Source organism: Melozone crissalis, unplaced genomic scaffold (assembly GCF_028551555.1).
Source record: "Melozone crissalis strain CALT ecotype California unplaced genomic scaffold, PUWL_Pcris_2 ptg000016l_1, whole genome shotgun sequence".
In the NCBI taxonomy this organism is placed as follows: domain Eukaryota; kingdom Metazoa; phylum Chordata; class Aves; order Passeriformes; family Passerellidae; genus Melozone; species Melozone crissalis.
The window spans coordinates 55211951-55232804 of record NW_026535794.1 but is presented as its reverse complement, the minus strand read 5'-3'; the positions used below and the strand labels follow the sequence as shown (position 1 = coordinate 55232804).

Genomic DNA, 20854 nt, shown 5'->3' with positions numbered 1-20854 from the left:
CAGGTCCCTTTCAAAGAGGTGGTAACATGGTGTCCACAGGGAAAATGAAGCTCCATTGTACAGTGCTGGGCTTTTCCAGTGATATGTAGAGCAGCCATTACTGAAATGTAAGTGTTGAGATGCAGTTAAGCAAGAAGCTACCTGGAGATTATCATGAGTATCACTGTAAACCAAGTGTAATAGGTTATTATGACCACCTCAAAACGGCATGCTCAAGTCTGGAATTAATGTAAGAAGAAAACCAAAAGAAAGTTTTGACGGAGAGGTTCTTGGCCCTAGATCAAACCTGTTGAAGGAAAGAACAGAAAACCAGAATGCTTTCCTGTAACCTCCTTAGACTCACTGGATATTTCAAATCCAAAATCCCAGCTGTCACAACTGAGCCATTCAGCTTCTTCATAAAACACAGCTATCATTGGACTTACCTGTGAAACCTACTGAGAGAGACCCTGAAAAACAGAGAAAAATTCAACGCTCCTCTTCTTCAAGAGGCACAGTTTCTTCAACTGAGATTTAGCAAATTAGGAATGGAGTAGAAACAGATAATGTTTGCATACGAGATGACAAATGTTTAATGAAAAATAACTTAATTCCTAGGATAATATAGATATTCCTAAATATTTGCAGCTTCCATGCCTCAGCAAACATAACGGAGCAGATTTATAGAAAACTTACTTATGAAAAAAGTGGACAAGTGAAGAATCAATAAGAGACAGAGATCTTCAGCTGAGTGATGGTTAAATACAGACAATCTCCCTTTCTTACTGCACAGATATTAGCTGGTGGTCAGAGCTGGGAACAGGAAGAGCAGCAGAGAGACATACTGAGCTGAGGTTCAGACTTTTTGGAACTCTAGCCACAACTTGGGTTGAGAACAAGAATTTAGAGGTTGCACCTGTTATGCTATATTCCTTTGGAAAAAGAGGTATTAAATTAAGATTAGCTTATATAATACAATGTATAAATTATATGGACTTCTTACAAAACTTCAAAAGCACCACAGAAGAAACAGCTTCTTTGGACCAAAGGTTTATTTTTAATGACACAGCACTGGAAAACATAAGTTACAGATGACTTTTTGATACAGGATATATATATCTTACTTTAAAAGGTTCTGTGAAGATATGCTGCATAAATACATATAGTGAAAATATATTGTGTTTATTTATTCTCAGAGATTAGTTCTGTTTCTTTTTGAAAATGTATTCAGCCAATTAAATAAAAAAGTATAGATTAGCATCATAACAACTCCCCCCTCCAGGTTATCTCATTGTAACTACTGCAGCTGGAAGAGGAGACCGAGCCATGCCTTCTCAAAGGTTAGCGGCTTTGAACATGATGTTATTCATCATCTAAGAATGAAAATTCCACATTACAAACACAGATATTGTATCATGTTTTGGCAATGGAGTAGTTAGTTTTGCTTTGAACAAAACTGTTTCCTGTAATGCCAGACAATGAAAAAGCAATGCATGTACTGGATGATACTACACAGCCAAAGAGCTACAATGAAGTCGTGAAAATGCATATAGCCATATGCACTTATATATACACATATAAGTCCTTGTGTATATATATTATGCATGTCCAAAAATAACACTGAAAAACGTTGCAGTAGTTAACTACCTTTTTAACATATGGAACTTGTAATAGTTTGACCTTATAACTACAGGATAATTAATTAAATCTTCTGCAGTGCAACGGAATACAATACACTTAGTGCAGAGAAGTTAAGGTTTTGGTATTGAGGAAGCTAATTTCAGATTTCTTGGGAAAGGATCAAATACAGGATCACCAAGCTCTGACGAAGCACAAACAAACCTGTCGCCACATACTTGTGAACAAATAAGGACATTTCATTTTTATCTGTTTTTTTTTTCCCATGTACTGCTTCAGAAATTACAGCTTAACTGTTTGCACTCATGCTCATTTGATATGTTTCAACTAGCTTTGTCTGGCACCAGTCTGTAAACCATTAACAGCTTAAACAACAAAAAGGTGGGCTCCTGTGTTTCAAAGAGGTTAAAAACCTACTGACTGAGCTTCATACTACATTTGTCTGCCTGGGAGAACTACTCCAGATGGCGTGTGAAGTTCTCTGGGAAAAGTCCTTTATAACTATTTGCATCTCTGTACTGAAGCCACTCGGATTCCTTAATGCCAGTCAACCAGCCAGCCTCCTGCAATGAAAAAGACAGAGACTCTTAAATTTTAGGTACCCCATCCCTCACTATGATCTTCAGACTGAAGATGTTTTCAGAAAAACATGGCTAAAAGGATTTGGTGTTTTGGTTAAAAAGCTGCCTCTGATTTTGCACAGATAATTTTCTCTGTTCTACCAGACTACAATTTTGTGAGACCAAGTGACTGCAAGCACACGATAGCCTTTAGCCCATCTAGGTGGGGGAAGAATAGTTCTGAATCCTAATTTTTTTCCTCTGAGATATTTTTCTCTCATTCATGTATCAACAGTCAGAAGAAAGAACAGTTCTTGCAGTCTCAGGAGTTACTATGTCTAGAAAGTATGTAATTCTTTTTCAAAAAACTCCTGGAAACATAAACCAGGACTTGATAAGCAGAATTTCAACAAATCAGCAGTTGTCCAAGCAAACAAAAGAGAGATTTCATATTGGAAAGTACTGGGTTCTCTCAAGTGTGATATATTCTGCCTAGAATAAAATAATTTGGTATTTTAAAAAATGACCAATCTACTCTCATCTCACTAAGAAACTCTGTATCTTTTTCCTTTAAAGAAAAGGAACTGAAGCAAAGTCGTGGCAAACAGAACTTCTAATGTTGTCATATTATTACTGTATAGACAGTACATATGCAGATAGAACAGCTTGAACAGATCACCACATACACCATCAAATCATGATTATGGGGTGGTTGTGTGTGCTGGTGGGGGCTCTCTGCCCCCAAATAAGCATCATTAAAGCAGATCAAGCTTATCTGTGACATTGACTGTGTACATTTAAGTGAGGCATGTGGAATATCTAAGAGGCAGAGGAACTGCAGCTCTTCAGCATAGGCAGTATAGAGTGTAGAAAGGAATACACAGTTTTACTGGATAATAACTTCAACACAAGTCTAATGGAAAAAGCCACTGTGTGGGGCTGGTTTTCTTCAAATGGAGGTTCATGTTACCAGGTGTATCGGAATTAAGGCTTTAGACAGGTCATTTTTGAAGGAGAATAAAGAATAACAAAGATAAGCCTTTATAAAAATCAACAAAGTATCTGGCAAAAGACAAAAGCATTGAGCTTTATGGTGATGTTAAACATGAAGGGGAAATATGTAACATGCAATAAATATAAGAAAAGAATGGCTTCGGAAACATGAGTACATAAAGATCTATTTTCTCCATCACTGCACACAATTTACTTCAATTAATGCTAATGGGAATTTCAGTGCATGCCAGAAGAATTACACTTCATGGACTCACCAAGCATTATCATGTATTTAACACCCAATATCCTAGCAAAACATAGACTAAGTCAGAGACCATATTTTGCTATCCTTAGAGTAGTGTCCTATTCTGCAAACACTGACAGTGAAATCAATTGAACTGCCTATGAGGTAAGACAGCATAATTTGAGTAGGGACAATAGATTTCATTCCAATAAAAAGAGTTATGTATCTGCTGTAGTGTAAATATTTTGTTTTGAAATAAGTAAAAAAACCCCACTCACAAAAGCCAAGAATTTGTATCTTGAATTAAAGAAAGCACAGCTGAGAGGACTGATAATTACCTAACTTTGAACAGCATCAACCAGCAAAACAATTTCAAACACAGTTCTCAGGGCTCATATATGCTTAGGGATTAGTATTTAGGCCTATTTTAAGAGATATTCTTCTTTCAGAGCAGTGCTCTTGGCTACCTGATCAGGCAGGATCCAGTCCCCCACTCCTCAACCCCCAAATCAATTGGGAGACTTCTTACCAACACTACAGGCACTAACAGAAGCCCATGGACTGGCTGGTGCTAATAGGGTACATTACAGTCTTCTCTTTTGAAGCAGCAGCCAAAATCAACATACTTCACTGCAATTCAATTTAACATATGGAATAAAATTGTTTAAAAATTCACCTGAAATACAATGTTAGAACAAAATTATATGCCTTAAATTAAATTGAAGTATTGTTTAATTCAGATTCAGGCTTCCGAGGGGCAAAGTTATCTTTATCAGAGGCACCTAACACAGAGCAGCATCTCTATACCTTTAGGCTGTAGGACACCCCAATTTGTGTGCATTCAGTGCTCTCTGTGGGTGAATTTGCACTATTTCTACAAATCACACATAAAAACTGACCATTTAGGGAGCATGTACTCAGTTCTACTGGAATGATGACAAGATGATATAGAACAATGTAACAGAGTTTGTAGGTCATCCTCTGCATGAAATCTTTGTGTACCTGTGTGTCAGTATGAAATACAATGTAGCACAAAAAAGTCCTAAAAAATATGCAGAGGTCAGATCCTGCTAATAACATGTATCTGTGACTTCAGGTATAGTCAATTGTGCCATTTAGCTCAAATGAAACTACATACAAAGGCATAAGTAAAATCTTTGTGTTTTCTTACAGGAACATAATTTTGAATACACATTTCCATTAACTATAACCTGTAAGAAAAAAAGTTGAGACAAAGAAAAGTGGCAACAAAAGGAAGAACCATGTTTTTACCTGATCAGCTGTGGTCTCAGAAGGAATCACTAGCACAATATCTCCTCGTTTTAAATTAAGCTCATCACTGTTAGCTGCCTCAAAATCATGTAAAACTTCAACCTAAAGAAAAAAACACCACACATATAGATGTGATCTAAATGAAGACATTTTCTTAACAAAATTACCTGTTAAATCTGGACTGAAAAAAAAAATCATCTTTATGCAAACATATGGCTATAGACAATGGCATTCAAATGATCATAGAATCATGGAATGCTAACAGGTTGTAACGGACCTTAAAGATCATTTAGTCCCAACCTCCCCTGCCTTGGGCAGGGACACCCTACACTAGGTTGTTCAAGGCCTTATCCAACCTGGTTTGGACATTGCCAGGGCTGGGGCATCCACATCCAACTCCCTGGGCAACCAGTTCCAGTGTCTCACCACTCTCCCAGTAAAAATTTCTTCCTAATACCTAATCCAAATTTTCCCTCTTTCAATTTGTACCCATTGCTCCTTGTCGTACAAGGAAGTACAGTTCCTGATGAAGAGTCCCTCTCCAGCTTCCCTGTAGGTCCCCTTCAGATACTGGAAGGTTGCCATGAGTTCTGCATGGAGCCTTCTCTTCTCCAGGCTGAACAGCCCCAATTTTCTCAGCCGGAGCTTGAGGTGGTGCAGTTCCGGTCCTCTTATCAACCTTGGCCCTCCTCTGGATTTGTTCCAACAATTCCATATCGTTCTTATGCTGGGGACACCAGGACTGTATGTAGCACTCCAGGTGGGATCTCACAATAACAGAACCACCTCCTTTGATCTGGCATAAATTGATATTAGACATTGATTCATGTCAGTTTTTAATGCCTATCCTTAGAAGCAGGGACAAGTTAAGGATAGTTTCCTTTCCTGAGACTAACAGAAGAAACTTAAGATCCTTCCCCAAGATTACAAGATCTCAAGGACAGATTATAATGCAACATTCCACAAGTCCTGCCTCTTGGACAAGGCCTGTCACTGTCATTTTTCCCATGTAAGGAACTGCCTTCCATTCCCCATTATCATGACAAGATCTGCGAGAGGGGTGGCAGGATTTTACAAATAAAATTGAGAAATATTCTCAAAAACTTTATATTTTCTCATTCTCTTGTTGTGGCCATTGTTGTATTACTCTTCTTGTGAATATCTATAACCATTTGAGTCAGATATACAGTACCCATTGCAATAGATGATCCAAGAGGTGAGTAATGGGAACCCTACTTCATGATTGCCTTGGAACTCCCACTTACCAGCAGATGGGTATGCCCATAATATGCCCAAAAATATCTGCCTTTCAAAGGGGTGAGCATTCAAACATTGGCAAGATCAGCATGTCATTGTAACAGACCATTTTAAGTAAATGGTTTTATCTCCTTAAAAGATAGCTAGTCTAATTTTCTCAACGCACAGACAGCTCCACGATGACTCTGCAGTTATGAAAGAAAGTGGCATTGGGAACAGATTGAAAGCATATATTTTGCTTCTCCTTCTCTATGTCTGACCCTAGAGAGTGGAATGAAAAGCAAAAGATTAACTATGACAGCATGTTTGAGTTGCATGATAGTGTTTACCTTTACCCTACTGCTATCCACAAAGTTTGCAGAAAATATTGAGCAATGAGAATAGACCAAAAAGAATGGCATACTTAGAAAGTGCTATGGGACTAATTAGTCTGAACTATGCAAATTATAGTAGGAAGCATGTAAAGTTCATCCATCCTCAAGGAGTTTTTCTACTGCTCAGAAATGAAAAGTATTTTCAAAGAATCTTGTGAACCAGGAAACCCTGGGGGTTTTGCCAGCCAAGGAAAGAAATTCTCTTATGCCTCATTAAATTTTTCTGTTTGATTACCATAATAGTTTATATTATTAGTAAAGTTACTGAATGACATTTTGGCTTCATTACCATTAACTGCAGCCATGAGTTTCAATAGAGTCAGTACTTCACTAAAGATTTTCAAGCCAGAAAAAAAGCCATTTTTTAAATGATCATAGAATCATAGAATGCTTTGGGTTTGCAAGGGACCTTAGAGATCAAATATACTGTCAGCATATCAGATATATAATTAGCATATATCAACAATATTCCTGATTAACTGTGCAGCAGTGCAGTTTTATTCCATATATTAATTTTCAGCAGTCATTTGGTGAGATTCAAGTGTTCTTGTACTTCAATGAATCTTACAGCTATGTAATATATGCACAGCAACAAGCATGCAGAAAATGTATCTTCTCAGACTTCATTTACGAAGCAACAACACAATATTACACTTGTAGTTACATGTATTTGTGCATGTATGTGGCTGATAAATTGAGAATCTTTTGCCCTCAACAAATCACAACGCTACCTGTGCAGACAAGACTCATCCACAGAAGCTAGGGATATCTAAAAGAAGAATGGAGAAGCAGACCTTATAGAGAAAACCAGGTGGCATTGCTGAAGCTGCATCTTCTGCTGGAACGGGCTGATCCTGAGAAAGTGCAGCCTGGATTTCTTCAGCAGGTTTCTGATCATTTCCAGATTGGGAAGTTTCACTGAGAGAAGTGTTGGTGACCTGAGCGCCCATCTCTGTTGTGGCATCTTTGGACTCATCCATGACGACTTCGTGTTCTCCCTCCCCCTCGTTGTTTGATGCTGGATCTATTACTACTGCAGGGATGCTGCTGACCTTTTCCTGGGGGGACAAACCCAAAAAACAACCCCCCCACAGAAAAGAAATACAAAACTTTTTAGTACTTTATTTCAAGCAGGAAAACACTATCGTTTGTTTATTGCATAGGGCATATATGGGGATGAGAATTTCTATTTTTCTCTACCATGAATTCTTAAGACAGAAAACAGTATTTGTGCAAGAATGTCAAGGAATAATCCCCTCCCTTTTATCACTGCTCCCCTTAGTCCTCCTAAACCTACTTTACACATTATTGCACTAAATAATAAAAATTCTCTGTAGGTAGCTTGGGCTACCTACAGAGAATTTTTATTATTCTCAGCATTCCTGGAAATCACTACACCTTTTTCCTTCACTCTGCTCTTTAGTTTCAGCAAGTTTGAGTGAAGCCAGTAGTTCCAGTAATCACAGTACTGTTTTTATTTGGAAATTGAAGTCAGCAGGATAATAGTGATAGAAGGTGATGAAAGAAGGAAATATGATCAATTTCTTTGACTGAAGGGATCTCTCCTGATTTACAACAATGTAACTGGGAACAGAGAAAGCAAAAAATCTAAGCAGCATCTGACCAATAATGAATCCCAGCAAAAAAGCATTTAACAAAACTTTTTGTAGCACCCAACCTGAAAAAAAAAAAGTTCATAGATCCTCTTCCAAACCATCTTATCCTGGAGCACAGATGAAATAGAATATGCAATGAAATCAGGTGGCAACTGGCTGCTCAGCTACAGGGTCTGCTCTAGCAGGTGTTTGTCAGCTCCTCAGAGGTTGCAGAGGAAAAGGCAGCAGGCCAGATATGGATACATGGCTTGACCACCATGACTTACAGGAAACAAAGTAATGCTATTGATAGGACATGATGCCAGGATATAAGAAAAATCCAATTGTTTCTCTGCCTGTTTCTCCAGAAAGCCCTGTTATGTGATCGGCACAACCCAAAGTAAGGACTTCAAAGAAAGGATACCCTGTGTGAGACCTTTCTAGGGCCATCCCAAGACAACATCAATCTTGCTACTGGTTGAACCTGTACTGGTTGAACCTGGGGGCACAGAGCTGCAGTAGCCTTGCCTCTCTCAGGCTGTTTAATCTGTCCTGATTCCCCTAACACACTCTCGCATGCACTGACATGAGTTACCTGAGACATATCAGCCTCTTTTTCTTCTCCCTGAGGTTTATCACCTTCAGCAACATCCTCCTGCTCAGTGGTGGCAGCTCCTGCTGCCACAGCTGCACTGTCTTCTGACACCGTAGTGCTCTCACCAACAGGCATCACCTAAAAACAACAGGAGGGAGCGACCTTTCAGGGTACGAGTTGCAGACACTTGCTGGAGAGAACATGGGCCAGCCTCTGCTATGTGACCTCCTTGTGTGATGCTGACCTACGGTCTTGAGTTCTCTGGTGTTCCTCTTGATTTACGGAGAACAGCAGGGCTGGGGACAAGCTTGTACAGAAAAAACTGATTAAAAGGTGGGAGAGAGACATTTATGAAACCTCACCAGGCAACATTTAGGAGAGTCCTCAGGTGTTCTGAGTGGAGTAATTGTTTGTTAAAGCTGTTTTCCTTCCCTTGTCTTTCAGCTGTATTGTGGAAGAAATTTACCACTGATTTTTCTGCAGAGGAGGAGGAGCTTGCAAACTGTCTAGGGGTCCACAGGACCCTGCTAATGGAGTCTGTTCTTGGGAAGAGCCTTCAAGCCTTCTCCAGCTAGTTACCTACCTCACCACAGACCTTGCCTGGCTTCAAAAACCTTGTAATCTTAGTTACACATTCTTTTCTAACAGAGAGACTTACAAATCAGGTCATGTCAGGAGAAGTAAATATATTCTACGTCTAGGTAAGTATCAGAAAAAAATTAACCACAAAGATCTATACTTATGTCAGCATAAAAAGATACATTTAAAGTCTGGCTGTGACTGAATAATTTCTGATCAGTCTGTGTTAAGAAGTTAATGCATGATTTATTCAAACTCATGAAAAGTGCATAGAAAAGTAACTGCCTAAATCCTTCATCCAGCAGAAACTGTTACTTGTAGTTGTAAAGTATAAATAACTCAAAAGGTTATTGTATTCCCTATCTATCTGCTCCCCAAATTGTTACTGTCTTTTTAAGACCCTGCAGCTGGAAAAACTGGGGCAGGACGCTATCATGGGCATTGTTACAGTCTGCCCTAGCAGGGCAGGTTGTCTCCCTCTTGCTGTGCGGCTTTTCTTTGCTAGCTGCCTCGGCTTTGCTTAAGCAGAGGCTTCTCCCTTTCTGGGTTCTCTTTTCGTATTTTTGTCTTCTTCCTTGTGTTGGAGAGACTGAAGTCAGAGACTTTAAGCTGCCTTGGGATGGATTCTGCAGGTGCCCATCTCAGCGGAGGTAAGCGGAGCAGCCCTGGCGCTGGCCCGGACTGTTGTGAGCCATGCGTGGCCCGGCCCAATTGCTCTGCCTGGCCCTGCCTGCCCTGCTGTCTCCGGCTGTGAGGAGAGCACTGACCCCAGAGGGACTGTCAGGTCTTCATCTACCACTGGAATTGCTCCATGAGCTCCTGCCTTCCTGGGAGGAATCGGACGCCATCCTGTCCCTTTGTCTTTCCCATGTAGTTCCCCCTGTTGGGCGCTATCTCAGGAAAGGCTGTTTGCTGGCATTTTGGATCTCTCTGTTCTCACGGGTTCATAAGATTTAGCTATTTTGTATCTAGCAGTTATTTATTGTTGGCTTTAGCCTGTTGCTGTTTAATTTATTAGTAAACTGTTATTTTTCACTTTTATCTACTCGTGTTCATTCCTTAGTGGCAGAAAGGGATTGGTTGAACCTATAAAGGGAGGTAACTCATTCCAGGGTGTTCTCCTTTTAAACTGTCTTAAACCAAGATGCTTGGAATTCATGCAGCCCCCTAACACTTGCATTGTTATATACTGCTTATGGTAGCATATTGGGTATATACTTAAAATGGATTAATCTTAAGGTTTGGACTGTTGAAGGTAAATTATGAAACTCATTGCTTTAATCTAATTTTCAAGACAGAATTTTTATCTTACAGCAGATGGCTCAAGGATAAAGAAAAAAAACACTGAAGGAAAACTCTTTTCGAGGTACCAATGTCAAGCCACAGTTAGTAGTAATCTCTCTGATAGCCAGTGAACAGTCTGATGCTATTTATTTCCTCAGTTTGATCTTTCCCCTGTGGATGAAGCTAACTTCATTACCTGAACTCAGGAACTGTTCAAGGGCACCGTTCAGGCATTGTTTTTTAGCAACATTAAATATTCACCACTACTCCTATTTGCTGTTATTAATTGATGTAATAAAGAAATCCTCCTGGAATCCATGAAGACAGACAATATTGTATGGATTTATAGAAATCACTGGGCAACTTTAATTTAAATTGAAACTGCTGCTGCTGAAGCATGCTCTATTGTAAGAGGAAATAACATCAACAGAGAAGGTCAGATGTTGACATTTTCTCCTATAAGGCATGCAAGTCTGCCACTGATATAGTATTACCAATTTTAGCAGTCTTGATCCAAGAAGATACACAAATAAATGATGAATGTTAAAGTCCTGGAAGAAGTTAGTAGGAAATAGTGGGAATCAAGTGCACATGAGATTGATTTGACACCATGCACTTCTAAGAGCATGCTGCAGAAATTGGTCTTGCTGTCTATTCTGATTAAGATCAACAACTTCTTTTCTGCTTATTGGATTCCTATGGACCATTTTATTTTACTAAGGAGGAGGATACTAATTTACCTGAATCGGCACACAAATGCCCCACAGTGAAAGTGTGACACTCTCACAGCATGCAGTCATGAATCACTAAATGTATACCATAGTTCACAATCGCAATCATTTTTCTTGTGTCTTAGAGTACAAAACCATTAAAAGCTAGATGCTTTTATAAAAAAAAGCTTTTATAAAAAGGCATATGAGGTAGCACAGAATGAACCTCACTATCAGCCTCAAATATCTGATTAGGACGGAAGAGAAAAAAAAGGGCAGAAGGCTGAATTCATAACCAGCTGTGTTGAACCACATCCTTGTAGATACAGCTACTTGTATTACCTTACTTCACACTGAAAACCAATCCTACTAATCTCTTTTATATAGGTAATTAATAACATTAGGCAATCTAATAGTACTCCAAATTAGCAATCTCTGACTGTCTAAATTTCAAATTATTGAAATTAGGACAGCTGTCCCATTACACCAAGCACACAAGGGGCAAAAAAAAAAGGATCATCCAGTATAATGAGGGGTGTGATAGAACCACTCAACTGTTTTTTAATTGCACAGATGTGAATTTTTCTTTACCCAGGATGCAGCTTATCCACACAGTTGTACTCTCATAGCATTACAGTTAGCTCAACACAATGCCACAGATTCAGCAGTAGCAAATAATGAGCCCAGGAGAAGGGGCCCAAGCCTGTGGCTGGGGTCTGCCAGAGGAGCTCCCTCAGATACATTCATCTTCCAGAGGTGAAGTTCTTGCCCCATGGCAGGATTTAGAACAGGAATGGGTAATTTTTATGACACTTGGTTATAATCACAGCTAAACTATCTAATGTCAAGAGAGACCAATCATCAAGTTTGAGGGAATGCATCAGTTGCAAAGTCTTGGAAAATTCTGAAGTAGTACTCAATAATTGGTAATGCAAGTTACAGAGTAGCAAAGGGACCACACTCCATTAACAGTCAAATGCTGGCTTAGCAAATAACTGAATCTCTTATGGCAGCTCTTCTGCATACAGTAATACTGTTTTAAACAGCTGTTTTAAACAGAATATGGGCAAATTCACTCTCAGAGAGTGAACAAGTAGTATCAGAATAAAGGGGGAAGATTTCAAAGACTTAGCCTTAGTGCTAGCACAACTGTGAGGCATTTCTTGCATATTTCTTCTTGAACCAGACTTGTTGGGAGTGACAAGGCAATGCTTGAGGAACAACACAACACTCTTGCACTGAGTCCACACCAAGCTAGGCTTGATCTACTACTCCCACTCTGCATTTCCTTCCAATGCAATTCCACTGGCTTCCATGTGGATGTGGCAGTGCTGGTGAGGAATACAGCACCAGTGAGTCCCAAATTCACTTCCAAGTGACACTGGTATGCCCTACAGCCACAAATATATCCTTGGCTCTAGCAGACCTAATGCAGTTTTACAGCAGGACAATGAACCTAAGCCTGGACAGATAAATGTAGCATGTTCTGAAGCAGTTCATTACCTTTTTGTATATATTATGGCATCAAAATGAGTAACTACAAAAAAAGCAGATTGCTAGCACTGAGATACAGATTGCTAGTCTTGAGATACAAATCCTGAGTGACTAATAACTAGGAGTTATTTCCCAGTCCCTATTTCTATTCCTGAGTTTAATATGCAACCAATCCTTTTGTGCTGCCCTTTGTGCACATTTGAACACATTGTAGTTTCACTTTAGTACACAAGGATTCAGAGTAAGTACTTTAATGACCCCTAAAGAAATATAAGCAACATGCAATCATTCAAGTTCACATATGCACAGCCTAAAGTATGTCACTGAGCTTTTAATTTGCTTTGTAATTTGATTTTAACTGTATCTAATAATGCCAGACTATGCTTAGCAAACTAACTCATAACATGATTATTTCCAAGTATCTGTTTTAGCTCAGGGCATATTGTGCTAGGAAAAATAAATGATTAACCATAGGATTTTTTTAATAAAGGAATTTACAGAAAGGCTAGGTAAACAAATATACAGAAATTTGTAGGAGCTACTGGGAATTTATGCAACGTATTTCCAAATGTCAATAGAAACACCACTATACCTCCTTTAGCTATGGAGCTGCCTTATTTGCTGCCCTGAAATATTTGTCACTCTATACTGCTGCAACAGGCAGCTTCTAAAATAAATCCCACATTGAATGAGAGGTGATATGTTAGAATATATGCCATGGGTGGAGATATATCTGTGCAGTGTTAGACTTACATACCACAGCTAGAATATATGTCATGGGTGGAGATTTATCTGTGCAGTGTTAGACTTACATACCACAGCTAGGTCACTGTTGCATGGTACTGGCCTGCCTATTGATGACATGCAAATGACAATTTTTTTGCCATGGTTCAAAATATTAAAGCACAACCACACTCAAGTCTATTCATATGTACCTCGCTTTCCTTCTCGGCAGCTCCAGTTGTCTCCTTATCTCCTGCCTCAACATTCTCCTGTATAAAAAGGAAATATGGTCATCACCTTGCACATGCTGAAGCAATGGCTGCAGAGAAATTGGTATTAATCAAGCTAATGGAAGCGTGCCATGTATGGATGCAATGATATGAATGGCTAAATGAGCTAGTATATACTATCGAGCAGAAATATACTGCCCCATATAATCTGAAATAGAAGTATTTATGTGCTAAAACAAACCCTTTATATATGTTATCATCATCCCACTGGAACTGTTAAGGACAATTTGACTACTACCATTCTTGTAACAGCACCAGCTTTGAAGAATTGTTTAATAAGGAACCTTGCAGTCTCCACCAAGCTCAAATTTCTGCCACTGGTGACTCAAACTGTTTCCATTATCACCTGCTGCTCTTTCTGTAATTCACCAGGGCCTCAGTGTAAACTACATAAAACACTATTTCCACTCATGTTGGACTGAAGCTCATTTAAAGGGGCTGTTCAAATGATGTAGGTCACAAAGTTCAGATTTTTTTTTTTTTTCAGAATCACACATATTCAGTGGTACATGCAGCAAGTGCCTGAAATTAAAAAATTAGACATCAGTGGTTTGCCAAATGTGACACTCATTTAGGTGTTCAAATGATTGAATGCACTGACCAGTAACAAGCTCCTCCCAAATACTACTTGTTAGTTGTTACCAGCACCAGGTTCTTTTCTACAAAAGGTCAACAGTCAAAACCACTAAAATTCAGGTTTGGTGTGGAATGGTTGGAAGTGCTTTTTTAGCTGTTTGGGTTTGACTCTCTGCAGACATGGCTATTTCTAAAGACACTCTGCTAAGCAAAACCAAGTCAAAGCCCTGTTATGGAAATCAATTTTGCTAATAAATTTTGACACAGCTAGGTCAGATTTTTCTACAGAGCTGTAAGGGTGAAGAGGAGTTATGCAAACATATTTGGGGGCATGGTATATTGGAGTGTCTGCTTTGGCAGTCAGCAGCCAGGAAACCTCACATACTCAGGGCTCCAGCTACCTGCCTTCACACACAACTGTCACGTCAACATTTCTTTAAGTGTCAGTTGAAATGGTTGCATATTTCTTTTTTAATAAAAGAAAGGTGAGTTACATGCAAACTTCATATCACTCCTTTTTTTTCTACTCTAACCTAGCATTGCTTGCAGTCAGTCATAAGCCCCAAACATGCTCAGATGCCAGGACAGGGCAGCTGCTGACAGTAGTGTTGCCAAAGAAATCTCTTAGAGCCTTATCTCTGTTAAAATTGCAGTATTATATAACCTTATAACCTTTTAAAAAAATGATTAATTACTTTTTTTCCTTAAGTTTCCAAGCCCCTGCTATGTGGTCTTCAATTTTATAGTTTGAGGAGGCTGTATAGGGTCTTAAATAGAAAAAAACAAATATCTGCAGCAAAATATAAATATTTCACACTCTAGTAATGTATGTATACACAGAGCCACCCAGAGAATTACTTTTTTCTTAGAGCAGAGCAAACTGTTGCCCATAAAAGCATCATGTCCGACTGCAAGTCCGTACACAGATGACTTCCCTAATTGTAATATTAAAAAATGCTGAATTTCTGCCAGCAGCTGTATTTACAATTTGCCTTCAGAAATTAGTATAATCTTGCACTTCAAAGTCAGGAACATGTTGGCCTTTTTCATTTTCTTAGTAATTCCCCAGCAATATTCTCTGGTAAGAATCCCACCAGCTCAGCTTTGGGTATCATAGCAGAACAATTTAATATACACATATGCATATTTTTGAATAATAACTGTTTTTTCATTAACTAAAAGCACAATTTTAGTTGGAAAGGTGAAAGTAAGGAGAGCTTCTTTTATTTCCCAAAGCTTGAGATTTCCTGAAGCTAATTTGACTATTGTGTACTAGTCAATTTAGTAGGATTTTGCTTTTCTGATTAGCTAGAAGCTGGGATTTTGTGGTTAATGGAGTTTGAGAAGAGAGGCATGATAAACTGTATCACTTTTAGAGCATGAAGCCCTAGAAAAAAGGATGACTGGAATAACATTAGGGAACTAACACCCTGGTTCCAGAGAGAAAAATCTGCTTCTGGAGACTTCAACAGAAAGACACTATTCTACATCAGTTCTCTCCTGTAAAAGAGAGTCATATATTTTTAATGGCCTTATGCTCCCATTTTTTACCTGCAGTTAGCTTCATGCTCAGAATCTGGGCACAGCTGACTGCTCTTCTGTATCTAATCATTGTATTGCTCTCCCAAACTACACATTCCACCATCTGGGCACTGTGAATAGTACCTAAAGTGGGATTGAACCCTAATCAGATACACTTGGTTGCAGGCTGTTCCCTGGCCTCTGCTGTACTCACTCTGTCTGTAAAGAGCTTATCAGGAGGTAGCTTCACGTATGCTTATACTACTCTGAATATACTACTCTGAAAACCACAGCATTTAGCTGAGTATCTGACTGCTTTAATGGGAGAACATCAGAGTCCAGGCAGGCATCAGACCCAAAGCACTGGGAAGCTTTTTCCAAACTATATAAGTGCAGTGGAAGTAGAAAAGATGATCTCAAGCATTATGTCTCACATACAGGAAAAGAAGAAAGGGAAATAGCAACATTTCATAAGTATTCACTTTATTATGATGTCCTTGTGACATCTTTGATTGAATATGAAAAATTGAGAATGGCGGAGATGTCCTCATGACATCTTTGCTTGAATGTGAAAAATTGTGGTGAGAAGGGCAGTATTATTTGAAAAAGAAAGAAGCCAGTGGTTAAGGCATTATATCCTTCAGACTATCCTTTGGATTTATAGCTGTCTTTGGGGATGCTTTAGAAACAGAAAAACAACTCTTTCTGTGCGGAGAATTCCATGCATAAACTGTTTACCATGGTTAACTTTCTTCTCTGTTGGCACACATGGTCATCCTGTCCCTCTAATTACCCTTTTATCCCCTCCCCAAAAAAGATCAACTGTTGAGAGCTACTAATAAAACCTTTATTTGTTCTATAGACCTGGAGATCTGAAGGACCAAGACAAAGATATGTAGAGATCCTAGGCAACAATTCTGATGAGCTCTTCTAATGAAGTTTTGCCAATCTTGATCAGGCAGACTATGAAACAGCAAAATGAATCCAAAATGCCCAGACGGGCAAGTAGTACTCTATCCCCTGGACCATTCTATCTATAATTTAAATGAACATCCTGCCAGAAAATTTACTGTGAAGTTCCTACAATGAGGGATCTGTGTCATAAATTTTCTGGATTAACGGGATGTGACCAGAAACTTACCACAGAAAAACTCAGCTGAGGACTGGCTGTCACTCCAAACTGGAAGCAATTGAACTCAATAAAAGATTGCCAATTAATATTTTACAATTCTACTTTTAAAGGAAACTGTCACTTGTAAAGCAAATGAATGTAGAAGTGCTGCTGGGAAATGACATGTTTTCACCTTTTGAAATTCAGTGTACTTTTCCTTAGCTTTGAACATATTTGTCATTAATCCTAATCATCAAAACTCTTATTTGCAAGTCTTGGAAAACCCCCTCTGAAATAAAAACCTTTCAGAAACACATGCAGTCACTCTATTTCAGGCATTTTTAAAACCAGCACTTTGGGTTTTTTCCCCAAACTAGTAAGGACAACATGATTTTGAATTAGCAACAAAACACCAAGAACAAACCTAATCAAAACTGTTTAACTTCTATTTAATGCCTATGCTCCTCCTCTTGGATTGCTCTTAAATCATCTGTCTCTTGCATTGTTTATCTCTGCCTCTCTTCCAATAGCTCTGCACTCCTGTGACTCAGCCAGAGCAGCTGACAACATGACCCAGAACTCCTCAGCAGCAAAATGGATCAACTGAAAAGGTCATGTCAGCCAGCAAGAAAATGCATGGTACTGCAGACAGAGACTGTTTAATTAGTTCTTAAGATGTGCAACAGGCTTCAGAGTATTGCTTTGTCTCAGTGCAGGACAAAAATATTTCCTTTTGGAAAAATGGGGAACTTCTTTTACATTTTTTTCAAAATAAAACCACTTTTCTGGCTTCATTAATATCTGTTCTTCCACATTATTCCCTGCCATGCACTCGTGGGAAGAGAAGAGCTCCAGATCAATAACCAATTTTCCATTTCTTCTCTCTCCACCTTCCCTCCCACTTACTTTATTCCAAACCATCACATTTACATGAGGCATTTTTATCAACAGTCTGACAAAAAATGTGCCTCAGATAGGTAATTTAATTTTTTTGCCTTCCTACAGAGCTGACAATATGAACTGGAAACACATAGAAGGGGAGAGCCTGGTCTACACAGACCATGAAGCTTTCTTCATCTAGTTATGTCAGTAGAAGGGGATGATCCTGAAATAATTTCCTCCAGTGTGAACGATGGAGCCAAGCAAAAGTGAATTAAAATATGAAACAAATACTCAAAAATCATGCAAGTGTAATTAGAACTAAACCTACATATAATTCTGGGGAAGACATTGTGACTGCTTCCCTCCATAGGTCCAATGCTGCTAGGTGTCCCCAGAGAACAGGTAAGGCTGGACAGAGCCAGGAATTATCTGCCCTTTCCCCCAAAGTCCTGCAGAACTGCCCATCTCGTCCTGCCCAACTTTCCTCACACAATAAATTATTTTTCCCTCTGTTAGAAAGAGCTCAGTAGCTTGATAATTAGATATCTATCCATGCTCTCTGCTGCCACATTTATAGCTGCATCTACAGATACTTCCACTTTCTTCAGCTAATTTGCATGTACATTAGCTTAATACAGATATCCATATGGCAGTTATCAAGCGCTTACTGAAAACCACCTAATTTCATGGTCATTTGGGTATCATCATCCCTGCTTAGAAGCAGAAGACAAACAGGGTCTCCCCCAAGTCCAAGTGCAGCTCAGCAAGCTTAAACCTTCTCTTCTAAGAACACTTATAACACCAAACTATGCTTGATAGACAAAGAGCACAGTTATGTATCTTCCACCAGCTTCTGTGGCAGAGGAACTGACACACAAAACAACTCCTTTTTTCCATCCAGTTTTTCAGTAGTAATCTTCATATTCTACCAGCAACTCATTAGAGCCTCTGAACATGTTACTGTCTTCAGGAAAGCATGGAAGATGACAGACTACAAAAACAGATGCAGTTTTCATGCAGGGTTTCTTAGCCTGTGAGTATCATCCACCACCAGGACTTTCTGACACTAGTGTGTTGGATAAAAAGAATATGCAGTGAGATACCTGTATAAAAAGGAATGCTAGGCATTCCAGGCAAACTCCATGCCTACTGTCTCAGACCATCTCTTAATTTTCAGTGATATTGGATGCCTTGCTTTGTTCCTCATGCAGAGCTGTAATTTCTTCTTCCTCTCCTGAATTCTGACATGTAAAAAGTCTCCCAACTGGTGTTTGGTGTCCTCTCTTTGGCTCACAACTGGCTTCTAAAACTCTGAGCTTTGTAGACCTACTTTAATAACTTTTTAATGGAATTTTCCTGCTGTAGTAAGGATCGTACAAGATTTACATTATCCTAGTGCTTGAAATGAAATGAGAAAATTGCTAATAATGTAATTTAAAAATGGCACCAATTCTTTCCCATTCTGAAGTTCATCTGACATCAAACAACTTGTGAAACCACAACCACTCAGCCAAACTTGAGTCTAAGATGCCCAGTGCAGGAGGAATGACATTTTAGGGCTGAAAGGGGCACATGCTGGAGACGCATGCTGTGCCACAGCAGGCAGCAGAGAAACTATCCATGGAGGATGACAGTGGAAAGAATGGCTGAAATGCAGCAAGCACATTCACCATAACAAAAAGTGGCTCCAATGAGGTCTGGGAGGTGGCATGGAGGACAGATCACTCACCACAGCCTGCTCTGCTGGCTCAGCAGGGACGGCCTCCTTTTCTACAACAGCAGCAGCAGCAGGGGTTTCCTCAGCCTTAGGTTCCCCAGGTGGAGTTTCTTCAGCCTCAGTCTTCTGTTATTGATTTTTAAGTAGATAGTGGAAAAATTGTTGAGGAGCATATGATGTTGGGGAGGAAGTGGGAAAAAGGGAACTGTGCCTGGCACAGTGTTGCTTCAGGCTCAGTCCTGCCAGGCTTTGTCCCCAGTAAAAGACAGCATGAAAAGGGCATTTTCATAATCAGTGTAAAATGAGCCAGTCCTACATGCCTCCCTCACAAGGAAAGCTTCCTGAGTTATAGTAAGAGGTAATAGAAGTGGGGGAAAGCACCCAGTTTGCTCAAAAATGCTCCAGAAACTGCTGGCAAGGCCAGAAATTGAAGCTGGCACCCATGTGTACCAACCCTAGTCTTCAAACATGAGTTTTAAAAATTACCTCCTCCTCCCTGGTCCTGTCTGTTCTCAGACAATATACCCTCCTCCAGTGACGGTAAGAAGCAATGAACAGAGAGTGAGACTCAAAACAGTTTTTATTTGCACAATGACTGATTGAATTCCAGCAATGAATTCTAGCAATCACCGCTGTTTTCTTACTAAAATGCATTTTCTCTTGAGCTCTTAATCACCTACGAGGCACTCATTTATCAACGTACTATTGAGATTCCTACCCTTTTAAATTCTGGCCTCAGGCTGTTTTCCAACAAGAGGACCTATAAAATATCACCAGCCTTGCAACATGTTCAGTCTTGTGGCAAAACAGCTCACAGCAGAAGAGTGATCTCCAATAGAGACATTACTCTGCAAATACATGCACCTAACAAGAGGAGAGCTCCAAGCTGTGCTCAGCAGATTTGATTTATAAAGATGGCTGACTCAACCAGATTATCATAAACCAAATTGATTAATTTGCCATGAACAAATTGCTCAGCATAATATGAAGCCCAAAAACAATTGCTTTGCAGAAGATAACAGGTTGCTGGCTAGAATGTGATATCTCTAGTGATGAAGAGACAGCTTCTATGAAATTCTTTAACATCTTAAAGACCTTCTCCTCCTGATATTTTTCAGGAAAAAAAATAAACCATAGCCTCTCAATTCTTTGCATATACTCCTTAAGCAGTCTGATTTTTAATGAAGTACAGAGAAGTCTGCCTATGCAAGACCTTCAGGAACTGGCACAGCATTAAGGAGTGTTCACTCGTATATTATACAATACTTTGCAAAAATTTCTCTATGTGCATTAATGCACATTAATGACAACTCTAGAGAATTTCCTAAGAAATAGGACTGAAATGAGAAACATAAAGTACATTTATCCCAGGTAATGTGTTTCCTGACATTTAATGCTGGAAAATTCTTTCAGACTTAAAATCACAAGTAACATAGAGCAGACTACATTGATGTGCTTTG

The 20854-nt window shown here is 39.2% G+C and overlaps 1 protein-coding gene across 3 annotated transcripts in view; it reads right to left on the bottom strand.

Annotated features, from left to right (window-relative positions):
• Positions 1 to 1013: 1013 nt before the first annotated feature.
• The window catches only part of AMPH (amphiphysin), a 123888-nt gene continuing 104047 nt past the window's right edge, over positions 1014 to 20854 (bottom strand). For 2 of the 3 annotated variants that reach the window (XM_054273546.1, XM_054273544.1), the window contains 6 exons: positions 19407 to 19520; positions 13510 to 13566; positions 8508 to 8645; positions 7112 to 7375; positions 4687 to 4788; positions 1014 to 2180 (listed from right to left, as the gene is read on the bottom strand). In XM_054273546.1, the coding sequence (XP_054129521.1) occupies positions 2073 to 2180; positions 4687 to 4788; positions 7112 to 7375; positions 8508 to 8645; positions 13510 to 13566; positions 19407 to 19520 (783 nt within the window). In that variant the 3' untranslated portion in view covers positions 1014 to 2072. The remainder of the gene's footprint in view (positions 2181 to 4686; positions 4789 to 7111; positions 7376 to 8507; positions 8646 to 13509; positions 13567 to 19406; positions 19521 to 20854) is intronic. The other variant, XM_054273545.1, reaches the window with a different exon arrangement.